We start from the raw sequence: 15,605 nt of genomic DNA on the forward strand, positions 1-15,605 counted from the left end.
TGTATGTAAACTTTTGAAAGGGGGTCATTTTTATAAAATCATTTTTTATTTTGTCTTGTGGACCATATGTAAACATCTTAAGTAAAATATCTTATTCAGGACAGTAATAAATGAAAAATAAAATGCTTTTTTTTGTATGGTCCCGGTCCCTCTTATTTTGTTAAAATAATTAACATTTGGCAGATTCTGCAAGGTGTGTCCCTCCATAGACAGCTATGCAATTGAAACTTTGACGCTTCAAAAAGTTCATAAAAAAAATCGTAAAACTAATCTATTCGTTCACATTCAGAATGCAAATGAAGATCTTTTTGAGCTTTCTGTCCCTCCATAGACAGCTATGCGACTACCACATTTGACTCTTCAAAAAGTTCATAAAGAGATCGTAAAACTAATCCATATGAATTGAGCGGTTTAGTCCAAATTTTCTGAAGAGACTTGATCGCTTTTTTTAATGATGTACAGATTTAATTAAGGCTTTTATTCACATATAAACATTGATCAGCGAACATAAACAGAAGCTCAACCGAACCTGAATGACGTACGGGAACAAACCTCTTTCCGGAAGCTCAAATGTGCTGTGTAACGTGAGGATGAACCTCACTGGTGAATTGATGTGCAAGTTGATGAATGTTTATATGTGAATAAAAGCCTAAATTCAATCTGTTCATCGTATAAAGCGATCGAGTCTCTTTAGAAAATTTGGACTAAACCACTCAATTCGTATGGATTAGTTTTACGATCTCAATGAACTTTTTGAAGCATCAAAGTGGTAGTTGCTTAGCTGGTTATTTAAGGTCTATTTAATATTCCGGCTTTCATCACTATTTATGTGTGAATTTGAAAATGTGAGCAGGGCAAAATTTGGTTGACTTAACATGGAATGACCCACCTTCATTTCAAAACATAAGTTAAAAACAAACATTTCCCAAAATGTCCACTCTATACGAAGCCTGCAGATGCAGACATCAGAAATTAACACAACTGTAAAAGTGAATAAGGATACACATGGTTGCAGGAGAGTCTGTAGGTGTTCTCTATGATCCCCTCTTCACTCACATCCACAAGGATTGGCTGACCACAGACAGCACAGATGCTGTCCGACAGATGTTTAGTGGGCATTCCAGATGCACTGTAAAACTGCAACATCAGATCTGTACATTAGGGTTCATACACTCTCTGACCAATGAATTTCCATGCCTTTTCCAGTAGTTCATGATTACTAGATAAGATTTTTTTTATAATTTTGTTGAGCTTGTCCTGAAAAAGCAATTCATAGCCAATGAAATAATAAAATAAATTAATATAATGATAATTTCAATAAAATAATTATAGCCTCTCTATGAAAACAGACTAGAATTTAAGGATGCTTTCACAGAGGTTTTGCTGCAGAATGCAGAGTTTGGCTCAAATTGGTTAGTGTAAAAGCAGCTTTTTAAATGGTTTGCAACTGGTACGACAGCAATCGGGCTAGATGCTAGATGCTAGATGCAGAAGTAAATTGCTGTTGATAACATATGGGCATGACAGCCAAGAGCTGTTGTGTGTGTTAAGATTTCATAGTAAAACTAAAAGAAGGGAGTTAAAGAAATTGAAAGCTGGCAGTTTTATGGGCACGGTAAGGGGGTGGAATCAAACTTGAAATCAGACCAAGCAATACAAGAGAAAAATTGTGAAAACAGCCTGTGAGTGCTCAGATAAGCCAATGTGTCAAAAAAGCTAAAAGCAACATGATGTTTATCCACTGATTCGAGCACTTACCCCAACTGTAGATGCCATAAAATCCGCACACATCTCTGCGAAATCCCGACCGAGCACACCATAGTACAGGCCGTAAAAAAGAAGCGACACACCAAAGTCCATGGCATCTTCTGGCTTTATTCTAAGAGCGTAAAGGAAGGTGACATAAGAATTATTAGTTCTTAAGGCAAAAAAAAATGGTGAGAAACATTTAAAAATGACCTGTAGATAGAGTTTGATGTTTATAAAAACATGTTATAGTCAGATACCCTGATGATTCAGTGTTTAAACATGAAGCTTTATAACTCACCTAAATATAAGATTGATGCCAAAGAGGGTGAACATAACTACAGTATAACCCACAATGCCAGTGGTGTAGCTGATCTTATACAAAAGGAGGAACCATTTATAAACAAGCCTGTGTGGAGAGAAAGAGACAACAGAGTAAACTCACCAAGAAATGTCTGGGTCCTATTTCACCCTAAAAATCAAAAGATTAAATACATGCAAAAATAGGCCCACTGTCATTTACCTTGTATCATTCCAAACCTGTATGATTTTATTGTAGCCTCCCTGCACTGAAAAAAAATTTATTTTTCCTACTTGTTCCAATTACTTACTTAAAATGAGCTAAAGCAACATAATTACTATACATTTTGTCCTAACTTAATTTAATTGTATTCAATCCACTTAAATATATTTAATATGAAAATTTACTTAATCCATTTGTATTGGAATTACATGAATGATTTTTGTTGCATTAACTGAAACCGAGCAGGCGATTTTTAGTTCCCAACATGCTTTGCATATGGCTGGATCATGGTGTAAATGTTTTTTGAGTGACGAGAAAGACCTGTTAATGTTTAATGTTCAGTTATGTTTGACATTTAAAAGAGTATCTGTTATGTTGAATTTTTAATGATTACCATTGTGCTGAAGTGTAGAGCTTATGGTTAGGTTTTGGATGGCTGCATGTACAAAGACTGTGATGCATGATGCTATGATCAATGAGCAATGAATAACAAGTATCTTGTATCTTTCCACTTGTGCTGTGCTAGTTGCAGACAGGTTTTTAATTGTACAACATAACTAAACGTCAAAAACAAACATGGGTTTTTGTTCAGAAGGGTGATCTCTGACCCGAAGTATGACGTAGGCGTAGCGTAACGCCGTGTTCCAGACAGCTGGGGATTTGGATTTTTCCCACCTCGTTCTTGGAAATAACATCTGGAACGGCACTCAAAGTCAGACATTTGACCTGTGAACTCGGGGTACATCGATCAATCCCAACCTCCAAGATGTCGGCAAGTCCACTTCCAATGAGCATAAACATAAAAAAACTATAACATTAGACATTAAGTTTATATAATAATACCATCATATTTGCTTTTCATCAGCTGTTTTCAAAGCAATTTTATGTTGTTTTTGCCATAATTGGCACAAAACAGGATATGCTCTCATTGTATCATGGCGACATCATGTGGACAACATGTGAACGGTAAGTCTGATTGCCTGGAACTCACTGAGGTCTGAAGTGGAACATTTAATTTGGGATATTCCCACATCCAACCTTGTCTGGAACGCAGCATTAGCTTAGGTGAGATTTGACGAACGAGGAAGTACAGACGATAGAGCAAAGCAAAAGCTTATCACGAATTAGAAATCTAAAATGAGAAGTCTTAAAGAAAAATGTGGGAGGATTTCGATATTAGAAAAGAGGAGATACGTCATACGTCGGGTCAGAGGTCACCCTTCCACCGGAACTCAAACACAAACTCATCGCTTTGCTTCAGAAGGCATTTATTAACCCACTGGAGTCGTATGGATTACTTTTATGATGGATGGAAGAGCTTTTTTGGAGCTTCAAAAGCTCTTTTCAATGCCATTACAAAGTTGGGAAGAGCCAGAATATTATTTAATATAATTACGATTGTATTCAGTTGAAAGAAGATGGTCAAATACACCTAGGATGGCTTGAGGGAGAGTAAATTGTGGGATAATTTTCATTTTTAAACTATTCGTTTAAGTTACATGTTTAAATTCAAGATACACAGGGTCATTTTCCCAAATAAGTTTGCCTTATAAAAATAATTATATAGTTTAGCAATATCACCCAAGCAAGAGTGCTGTTTTTTGTGACTCTCAATTGCAAATGTCATACTGATAATACAGATCAATACACAATAAGTTAACATTGTTATTTGTTACATTGTTGCATTTAATGAGGATTCATTTGTGACTATCGATTGCAAATGATTTCATAATTAAATATTCAATTAAAAAAACAAGCCACCACTGAGCTGCATTAAAGTCTGTAAGTACATCTAAATGTCACTTCAGCTGCAGCATACTGTATGTTGCCACCTATGTAATGCAAAGATGGATTTTGTTGATACTGATTTCATTTGATTGGTAAGTGCATTATTATTCTAATTGAATTTATGCAACAAATTTGATGAAACAATTTATTGCCGATGATGTTTAATAACAAATAATCTTTCATTTATTTATTTGTTTGATGCATCATTTGGTAATAATCGCTCCATTACTTAACGTCCTTGGATGGGAGAAAGTAAAATCACTACATCCATGAGAGGCCTAAACCAGCCAAGGTAACTGCACAAAAACACACTCAGCAAAATATTGTCTAATTATTGTTATCAAAATCACAGAAAATACTGAGATACCATTTTTATCAATACTGCACACCCCTACTTCAAACAATTTATACAAGAACCACACATGGACACAGAAAGTAAAACACAACTAAACAGGGTTGGTCCCATGGCATGATGGTAAAGCTATTTTCGGTTACCTCGGAGTGGTGCAGTCCAGTGGTTTGCGGGTAGCGCGAAAACTGATGAACGCCGTGACAACAGAGAAGATGAACCATGTCACCAGAAACCTCCACCAGTGCAGCTTAGTGGTGAAGTACAGAGGAACGACCCACATTTGGAAGAGGGTTACCAACTTGGGGGAAAAAAAGAATCTCTATTTAGATGTTAAGCTTTCAAAACAGAAATATCTAGAAATCTAGAAATATCAGTGGTCATTAGGGCTGCGACAATAAATCGATGCTTCTCGATTCGTGGATTGATTCTGAGATTTTCCAGATGCGTCGTGATTCTCTCTTGAATCGATTCTGAGCTTAGTTTTTGACAGCAGATGGTGCTCTAGGCTATTTTTAACAGCACACTCAAATGCTCACAAAGAAGAGCGCTCGTGCATTCGGCTGAATCTGAGAATGTACTTGCACCTCATAATGCTTTTATGATGCGTGATTAATGTAAACAGCCCACTGCAAACACCCTTGTAATTGCATGCATTAATTTCTTGATTCACAATGCATTGATTTATTTTCCCAGCCCTAGTGGTCATGTTTCATCTCCCAAAAAAAAAAAAAAAAAAAAAAAAAAAAATCATACTTTGCACAAAAGGATAAAGAGGCATTGTCATATAAAATGATAGTTTACAAAGAGCCCATTTATCATGTGCATATGTATTTTTCCCTATAAAATGATTAACTGTACCAGATTTAGGCTATCGATAGTATCTTTATTCCTTTCATTTCTTTTATCTTTAAAAGAACACATAAAACCCTAATATATACATATATACATATATATATATATATATATATATATATATATATATATATATATATATATATACACACACACATATATATACACACATATATATATATATATATATATATATATATATATATATATATATACATATATACATATATACACACACACATACACACGTTTCCACATAATTAAATCTTTCAAAAACATGTTTGACATGAAAAGAAAAATAGTATGATGGTAAAAAAAAGTTAACCCATATGAACTGCCCCCTGTTGTATCAGAAATAGTACAATGGCAATCGTGTCAACATTAAATGCCTCTGAAGTGCGTGCACAGTCAGTGGACAGACAGTAAACAAGGCTTTATCTTGCATTCAATTTGTCCTCAGAAGTGGGAAAGTACTAGCTCCTAGTAGGAAATTTTAACTGGAATGCCTATTAACAAACGAGATACATGAGGTACGTGATGACAATGAGATGGTGGTTTGATACGTACCTCTGTATTGAAGTCATGGTTCGGTACGGGTTTGGTACAACGGGGGGGAGAAAACTAAACATAAAATTGGTTTTTTTCTTCTTTTTTACTAAACAGTGGTTTATTGAACAACTAATCTCAGCTAATGCTGTAAACTATACACAGCCCTTTCTTGCACATTACTATAATATTAAAGATTACAATTAACAACAGAGCCCAAACTATTATATTCAGTTTCTATTTATTTTTAGATATAATAATCAACACTTAAATTTAAAACAAAAAAGTAAAATTGCACGTAAGGCAGGTTTTGCATTAACTTCTAAATTTAAATATAAAATTATTTTTTCAATTATTTTTCTACTCCAATTCATTTTTGAAATATCATTTACACAGTTACTGTCATAACTTGTTTTTATGACAAATTTATTTAAACATATATTAAATAAATTATATATTTAGTGAAATTCACTCCTCTAGATTTCATTTCTCTAGTGCACTTATATGCTGTGGACACTAAATGACTTGCCTGAGGTGAATGCAATGCTATGTGAGATATTATTCTTAAGCTGTTTTAGTGATGTCTTTCCACGGTTGAAACACTGGCTGAGAGATTAGATCGTCTGTTCTTCTGTGCTTTTTCCTGTTGTGGCGGTTAGCAAACTGTTTTGCTTTACCGCACACGCCCCCTTCTGGATTGGAGTGTGGATCGCCTATGACTGACTGTATTTATCGTCTGACTGAATGCACCGAACCTTGACGTGTACCTTGACGGTTCGGGACAAATACATGTACCGTTACACCCCTATTATTATCAATGTTGAAAATAGTTTAAAAAATATGAAGTGGCACAACTATTTTTTCAGGATTCTTTGATGAATATACATGCACCCACATAATGACACTCTCAGACATGTCCTTGATTGCAAAATTCTACAGGATCTACAGGATTCAAAAAAACATTGCATTTGGGTAACATTTAGCAAGTTTTAAATCTAGGACCTGACATTTTCACAAACACATTGGTTGACCAAAAATGTGTCATGCATGTTATGGCTCTTTTTTGTCTTTTCCTTTTTTTTGCCATAGTTGGACACCAAGCACCAAAGGTGCATAGGCACCTGTTGTATACGTTAGTCATCATCGTCATCATCTTCTTGAAGTGTCTATTGCCACTTTTTCACTGTGTGGAACGACTCACTTCAAAGTGGGTGGGATTATAGACTGAAAGTTATAGTTGCGCCGCCTTTACTGCCGTGGATCCGCTCCTCAACTACCAACGAGTCTGCACCTCATTTGCTGACCACGATACAGCCATTTCTTTTTTCAAGTTGCATGCGACGGTCGTTCAAAAAAAAATTAAATAAAAAAATAAAGATCACGCAAACAAATGATACTGCGGTGGCTGTTACTGACTATTTGACCAATCTAGCAGGTTTGGTGTCTCGTGTTTCAAATCCAATGACGCTGGTAGTAACGATTCTCTCTGACCAATCAGTGATCTGCAGTGTTTACAGGTCACATTTAGTATCAGTTCGGCATGCTTGGAACCTCAACCGAGGTGGTGCTATTTAAGCGAGCCGTACTGTTCCTTAATACCGAGCCATCCCATGCAGTGGAAAAGCACCAAAAAGTGAGCCATACCGAACCGTACCATGCAGTGGAAAAGCACCATATGGCAGTCCATAGAACCATATGGTAAAAACTTAAGTTCGGAAATTTGGCACATTGATAGAGGAGAACCTGAACATTAACCACAGCAATTTTGGAGTTTCTAACTCAATCCCTCTAGTGCCACAAACTGTCCAAAATTTTACTTACATTTGTGCTAATAAATTTTGAACCATAAGGGCTAGGGCGGAGGTCGGCAACCTGTGGCTCTAGAGCCGAATGCGGCTCTTTAGCGCCCCCCTAGTGGCTCCCTGGAGCTTTTTCAAAAATGTATGAAAATGGGGGGGATATATTTTTTGTTTTCATATGGTTTCTGTAGGAGGACAAACATGACATAAACATTCTTAACGTTTTCCAATGCTGTAAAAATATTTCTGTCAACGAAGATTTGCGTCATAGCCTGCGACACACATTTCAGCGCGGCGAGGGTATGCATCGACGTCACTTTCCCGCCGAAAGCGCGCTCCCTCAGCTGGACTGAGTGGCAAAAGAACCTGCTACATGACTGGATTTAATAGAGGAAACTGCGAAAACGCGAATAAAATAAACAATTACACTAAAGGTTGGACTCGAAAGTGTTTCTTACAACTTGTCAAATAAACATAATCCATGGATATTGACATGTAGCCAAGAGTCGTGTTTCCTGACATTATATGTGCCTGATTTGACGCCGGGGAAATACATAAAGCAATTTTGCCTGCGAATATTTTATATAACTACAATTTAGGTAGGTTTCAATCCGCGTAATCACTTATATCAATGTTATATATCGTCATATTGTCCAGCCCTAAAACATATATAGTTTTATAGTATAGTTTTTGTCAGCGTTTATTTTAAAAAACACAATTATGCAGAATATAAGATGGAAAATATTTAATTGATGATTTGTCAACATAATATATAACAATACAATATATATGGAATGATTTTACCTCAAAATCCAACAATTTTCTCTGCCTGGAGTCTATTTTGTCTTTTATCAGCAGTTTTTCAGCATTAAAATGTCCAAATGTAATGTAATTTATATTTTCTAAAACATTTAAAAGTGTTCTATCAAATGATACCTATCTTTTGACTTTCCTTGCTACAGTTTTGTAGTTATGAGTCTTTACTTTTGTGTTTGTCGCTCAGGAAAAAAAAAAAAAAAAAAAAAAAAACACTCTAAAAAAGCCTTCGGGTCTAAAAGGGATAAGAGACATCTCAAAGCATTATAAGGTATTATCTATATAATGTAGGTAACAATATAATAAGATAACCTTGTTTGAAATGGGTTTGGCTAAAAGAAAATTTTAGTTTTGTCTATACTACTAGGTACTTATACTATATTGATTGGGTTAAATAGAATTGCATTACTAAAAATACACTGAAATAAAATTCTCATTGACTAAAATTAGACTAAATGTCATCAGTTTTCGTCGACTAAAACTAGACGAAAATAGTCATGGATAATTCTGACTAAAATAAGACTAAAATGCTCAGACTTTTAGTCGATTGAAACTTGACTAGACTAAAAAGAGTATGAACGTGACTAAAGCTAATAAAAACTAAAATGACCGCTTGACACAAAGACTAGACTAAAACAAATTAAAACAGGCCGCCAAAAACAACACTACAGCTAAGTATGAAATACATTTAAACACCAAAGACGAAGTCTAAGGAGAATGCTGCATTAATTGTTAAAGCAGCTCTGATTGAGTTGGAGGGGTATGATATTGATAAACCTTTCTGTTTTTGGGGATTATGATAGGGCTGTTCTATTACTGCTTTAACATTCTCTTGAGCAATAAAAACAGCTGATGCCCTTACAGGTAGAAAAGATAAATTGAACAGCGTAATTGAGATTCATAAATTGGAGGTCAAAGCCTTATGTTTTCAGTTAAATGGTGAGGGTAAGATGGAGGACAGTTCAAGTGGTTGAACCAGTTCTGTTTAAAAAAAAAAAAAAAAAAAGGTGTGGGAGTGGGATGTGGCCCATAATATTAAGCTTTTACTCAAATGTAGTGAGTGATGTTGACAGTTTTCGGTTTGTTAGAACACTTGGCAAATGATAATGGCCAGATATTGAACAAACACAGTGTGTGCCAAGAGTTAGGGCACAAAAGGCCTATTCTTCTTTAAGCGTTAAGGATAGTCAGAACTATAAAAAGGTTAAAAAGACTGTGTTAGAACAAAACAGTATTCATTACTATTGGAGCAGCCAGTTTGCTACATTTCAAATGATTATTAAACAGCAAGCACAAACTACACAAAAGCAGCAGACCTTCCGGCACAGTGTCCAAATTCACTCAATCGTTTTCATTCATTCCTTCAAGTGGACTATATTAGAGGTATAATGTAGGGAATAGTGAATGAGGGTATAGGGGGCAATTTCAAAGATGTTAAGTTTGGGGAAGTTTGGACATTGCATGTTTGAGTTACAACAACTTCCTGTTTCATGGTATTAATAGCATGCATTAACACTTAGCTAAGTGTTGCTAGCATGTTTTAACAAGTTTAGCATTCATATTTTAGTATTTAAGAGATCCAAGTGACAAACAAAATACCCTGAGGGACGCTGTTCCTTTGTTGTTCTAATCATATGTATTATTTAGTTACAGACACTTTCAGTTGATTGCATATGAGGCACAGTCACAGTATAATTGCATTGACTAAAGAGAACTGAAATACACAATTTTTAATATTCAGTCAATCTGCTATTTTATTCAAACTGTTAATCCTGGTCAGAAGCTTCTGTAAATATTTTGTTTATACATAGTTACATTTCAGTTTAAGGTTAATGGTGCAGCGCAAAAAAATGTAGTAGTGCACAAGTTAAAGGATTAGTCCACTTTTAAATACACTTTTCCTGATAAATTTACTCACCCCCATGTCATCCAAGATGTTCATGTCTTTCTTTCGTCAGTCGAAAAGAAATGAAGGTTATTGAGGAAAACATTCCAGGATTTTTCTCCTTATAGTGGATTTCAATGGCTACCAACAGATTGAAGGTCCAAATGTCAGTTTCAGTGCAGCTTCAAGCGTTTTAAATGATACCAGATGAGTAATAAGGGTCCTATCTAGCGAAACAATCGGTCATTTAAAAAAAAAACTGTATATGCTTCCGCATTCTTCATAACGCTTACGCTGAATGTCCTACGCCTTCCCTATTCAAGTTACGGAACGAACGCGGCGCCAGTTTCGTTTTTTTCCGTAACTTGAATAGGGAAGGCGTAGGACATTCAGCGTAAGCGTTATGAAGAATGCGGAAGCGGAAAGTACGTTCAAGGCGATATTTTGTTTATAAAGCATAAACGGTTGTATTTTTTTCGAAAATGACCAATCGATTCGTTAGATAAGATCCTTATTACTCATCTGGTATCGTTTAAAGCCCTTGAAGCTGCACTGAAACTGTAATTTTGACCTTCAACCTGTTGGTAGCCATTGAAATCCACTGTAAGGAGAAAAATCCTGGAATGTTTTCCTCAAAAACCTTCATTTCTTTTCGACTGACAAAAGAAAGACATGAACATCTTGGATGACATGGGGGTGAGTAAATTTATCAGGAAAAGTGTATTTAAAAGTGGACTAATCCTTTAAGGCCTTTGCACACTGAGTCCGAATTTTCGTACGTTAGAAAATAAATACGACCTCACGTTGTGTCAATCACGTTTACACACTGCCTCCGAAACTTTCGTACGTCATAAAATTAAAAAAAAAAAAAAAATCAGATCAGGTTCGATTTTCTGCGTTTTTCACATCCGTGGCACGCATTTTGAGAGACGTTTTGACAATTCAAAGCCACCATATGCGAACGCCAAAATCCTGAATGCCATCTGACAGATGATCCACGTCGTCTACAGCACAGAGCAGTAGCACTGTATGACAAACAAAGTGCGGAAAGAGAAAGAATATAAAGACAGATTGTGCCAGTATCGCTAACAAAGCATCAAACTGAGCCTCTGACATCCTGAAGTAAACTTTGAAAAGCTCTGGATAATCACTCATCTCCTTGATGAGAACTCTCCTTCCTCTCTATGCAATTTCAGGATTAGATGTACCCAATTTTTCCTCTTTCTTTTTGTCTTTTTAAGAAGAGAGAGGACAACTAAATCATGCTTGAAGACTTCATTTTGTATTATTTTGCAAATTTTTTCACAACAGACTCATTAATATGCATCGGAGTCGGTGTGCAAGGTCTCTGTGCGTGACGAATTTTTAGGATCACGAATATGAAAAAACGCATTCTAAATTTTGTGCAAAGGCCTTTAGTGCCCTTTCACATCAAAACTAGGCTACGTTGTAACTTACGCACAGCTGGTTGCTATCGGCCCCTGTCCATCTCAAAGATTAATCACGGTGGTGGTAGAATCATGCTGTGGGGGTGTTTTTCAGTGGCAGGGACAATTCTGTCCTTTTCCACCAAGGCAGTTTGAGTGCTGAGCCAGAGCCTAGTTTCAAATCAGTCTTTCGACACCCAAAGCACCAGCTCTGTACCAGGAAAAGTGATTCTTAAGTAGCACCAAAACATTGTTGGTCTAGAAGCAAGAACCGCTTGTGTCAGGGTCTGGGGATGGGGTTACCGTGACCAACAAGATGAACAGAAATTTGTGACCACCATTTTTGAAAAAGCAGCTAATCGAGCTAATAGCAGCTCGTTTGTAATCGCCGTCTACACAAGTTAGGGCGAGCTGCACGAACACGTTGAATTCGCCGTGTTTGGATGCTAATGTAGGTTCGCAAAGTTGATGATGTGTTTGGCGCTGCCGTGTTAGTGTTGCTGGGAAAGATGAGATGTATACAGCGAAGTAAGACCTGGCTCTGTGGTGGCTCTCTAGACTGATGAAAGGCAAACCGGTTCTTAGAAGGCTCGCCAGTCAAACCAACTCCGAACCGGCAATAGCACTAACTCTGAACTAGCACCCGGTTCAAGCTGATGGAAAAGAGGTATTAGTGGCTCAGACAAAGCCTGGACTTAAACCTAATCAAACATCTCTGGAGAGACTTGAAAATAGCTATCCACCGCTGGTTCCCATACAGCCTAACAGAGCTTGAGAATAATCCCCAAAGCTTGTTGCATCACACCCAAAAAGGCTTGAGGACCTAATCACTGCCAAAAGCTGGCTTAAACGTCTATATATTTATGCTAATGTGAAATATTAGTTGTTTCTTTTATGTCCTGTGGACATATTTGTTATGTGTGTGAGATCTGGGGAGAGTGATACTAATTACTGGGCGTGTTATGTGTTGTGTACTTGCTCTCTTCTGTTCTTTCTCTCTTTGTCTCCCTCTTGTTTGCAGGCTGCTAATTGTTTTCCAGCTGATGTTCATCAGCTGAGTGAATATCGCAGAGATCCCAAGCAGCATAATAGAGTGGAGAAGCAATGCTGGATTGCTGACGGAACGCGCTTCAGTCTTTTCCCTGATCTAGAATTGTCGTCTTTTAGTGAATTTTCTGTTGTGTGAGTCTGTGTGTACAAGTAAAGGTGGTCTTTTTCTCTCAACTTTGTCAATGAGTTACGTAACCGCTAGCTGCGAGAGAGCGTGCAAACACTGAGCTTGTTCTTCTCTTATGTTACTATTAAGTTTTTACTCATAATTTGTGTTAATATTTTGTTTGAATTTAAAAGACGTAGGGAGAGGGTGAAATTTTTAACTTGAATTTTGCTTATGTTAGAAAGGGAGTGAGGTAAGACTTTGTTGTTTATATGTTTTTTTTTTGTCATGTTGGCCTGGCCCACTCCTCAAGATTTATTAGCTTCCTTTATTTTTTCTTTGTTGTTGTTATCTTTGAGTTGTTTTCAATAAAATTATTATTTGCTTAATTTTGTGTTTTTCTGGATCAGGGGATTGAAGGGGCAGTCAGTCATTTTCGCTATATTTAGTACTGTTTTTCATTTACAACAATTGTTACATCATCTCCTACCCTAGACAAACGGGAGGCTGTAAACACTAATAAATTTGCAAAGTAATCACTAATCTGATTTTTGTTTTGCCATTATGGACTATGGATTGTGGGTTGATGGGAAAAACAAACAAACAATGATTTTAAAGGATTTAAAGCTTAAAGCTGAAACGTGCTGAATCCACTTTATTTTGTGCGTGAGTGTGTGTGAGGAGCAAATAATGGGCTTACATTGTATGATTTGGGGTGTCTCTGTTTCCACTGAACCAGGACAAGTTGGGCAATGACGAGTGTGACAATGAGAATGAGAACCATCTCTGCATGCATGGCTTCATGACCTTTGTGTTTGGCATGCATTTTAGCATGTTCCAACCTGCAAAACAGAAAAGAAATCCTTAAAATAAGCACACATTTATAAACAATCAATTACATAATCAGTTTAAAGATGCAATGTTTTAGCTGTTACTTGTTAATTTAGGTTTGGCAAAAGTAAATTACAGCAGTAGTTTTCAACTAGTGGGTTGTAACTAGGGGTGTGCATGAATAGTTGCAAATTCGATCTGTAATTATTATTTGAAAAATAAAAAAAATCAAATTTTCGAATTTAGCTAAATATGTTGCTTTGCTGGCAGTGAAATCCTAAGCACGCAAACTAAAACTCACAGTTATAACTAAATGCACTGGGTGGCGCTGTGGAGCTTGTTAACAAGCTGATTGTATTTGACTACAGAATGTCTTCATCTGCCTCTAGCCTCAGTGAAATTTAAAATTAAAATTATTTTCCTAATTGACCTTACGAAATGTAATTACTTTTGATCAAACGGATCAAAATGTCGTGTGGAAACGGAGTTATCATAATATGAGAAATCACATGAAATTCAAACACCAGTTGAATGAGAAATAGACAGCTGTCCATCACCGCATTCACGACCGCAGGTAAGCACAACTGTACACCTGAGTGAGCCGAGAAGAAAACTTATCTGATAGCGAAACGATCAAGACATATGCTTCCTTTAATTTTCATCGAGGGAAACAGGTTTAAGAACAAAGCGCTGTAAGAAACTTCACTTAGCACACCTTTATCAGTGTCCGTGCAACGTCTGTCAGTGGAGAGCATTTTCCCAGCACCCAGCGTTATTGTTTTCAGACTGAGAATATTCTTTTTTTTTAATAAGCAAATACTCCAATACAATATTTTTGAAAAATGCTCATCCCTAGTTGTAACCTAAAATTGTGTCGCAGGTCTGTGGTATTGTGATAGGTATTGTGATATCCTGTTAAAATGTTACTATTCCTCATTTCATTAGTATATAATCTATGTAGTCGTATTTCCTGAGTTGTGCAGTGTACCCTGCTTTCACTCCCTGAAGGCAAACTGGGTGTGCCAAACTTTGTTCTTTTTTTATGTAAATATACCTGTGCATTGCAGTACTGCTTGAAGTTATTGACACTTTAATGAGAAAACAAGATGTGCTTGATGTTAGAGTTAAGCGCAATAAGCCACAAAAAAAAAAAAAAAAAAAAAAAAAAAAAAGAATTTGCTGACTGACACATACCTGAAGCTCATGCAAAGAAAGCCACCACAGCATGTGATCCAGAATTCAGTTCTCTTTCATGCTTGCACTTGAGCGCGAACACACACAGAATATCAAAATGCCCATATTGGTGAGTATTCATGTAAACGCAGTTAGTTACAGTAAGTCTTAAGTGAATATTAACAGCTCTGTATCACCTCAGATGTGTATCAGTATATTGGATCGGTCTTAAACTGACAGCAGCCTACACTGTAAAAACAAAACAAAACAAAAAAACTGTTTTTAACCTGTTTTTGTTAGGGATGTACGGAAGAGGCTTAGGGCCAAGCAATAATAAAAAAATAAAACCATCTCGAGATTAAAGTTGTTAAAATTTCGAGAAAAAAGTAAAAATAAAATGTTGAGAATAAACTCGTTAAATTACGAGAAAAAAAACTCGTTAAATTACGAGAACAAATTCGTTAAATTATGAGAAAAATGTCATTAAATTGAGAAAAAAGTCGAGATAAAATGTTGAGAATAGACTCATTAAATTATGACTTTATTCTCAACATTTTATCTCGACCTTTTTCTCATAATTTAACGAATTTGTTCTCGTAATTTAACAACTTTTTTCTCGCAATTTAATGACTTAATTCTCAACATTTTATCTCGTTTTTTTCTCGTAATTTAATGAGTTTATTCTCAACATTTTATTTAGACTTTTTTTCT

The 15,605-nt window shown here is 36.1% G+C and overlaps 1 protein-coding gene across 4 annotated transcripts in view; it reads right to left on the reverse strand.

Annotated features, from left to right (window-relative positions):
• The window catches only part of rnf121 (ring finger protein 121), a 38,915-nt gene that overhangs the window by 6,569 nt on the left and 16,741 nt on the right, over positions 1 to 15,605 (reverse strand). For 2 of the 4 annotated variants that reach the window (XM_048166006.1, XM_048166010.1), the window contains 5 exons: positions 13,591 to 13,732; positions 4,553 to 4,707; positions 2,048 to 2,155; positions 1,759 to 1,879; positions 1,004 to 1,137 (listed from right to left, as the gene is read on the reverse strand). In XM_048166006.1, coding sequence (XP_048021963.1) covers positions 1,004 to 1,137; positions 1,759 to 1,879; positions 2,048 to 2,155; positions 4,553 to 4,707; positions 13,591 to 13,732 — 660 coding nt within the window. The remainder of the gene's footprint in view (positions 1 to 1,003; positions 1,138 to 1,758; positions 1,880 to 2,047; positions 2,156 to 4,552; positions 4,708 to 13,590; positions 13,733 to 15,605) is intronic. The other 2 variants (XM_048166009.1, XM_048166007.1) reach the window with 1 other exon arrangement.

Source organism: Megalobrama amblycephala, linkage group LG18 (assembly GCF_018812025.1).
Source record: "Megalobrama amblycephala isolate DHTTF-2021 linkage group LG18, ASM1881202v1, whole genome shotgun sequence".
NCBI classification, from domain to species: Eukaryota; Metazoa; Chordata; class Actinopteri; order Cypriniformes; family Xenocyprididae; genus Megalobrama; species Megalobrama amblycephala.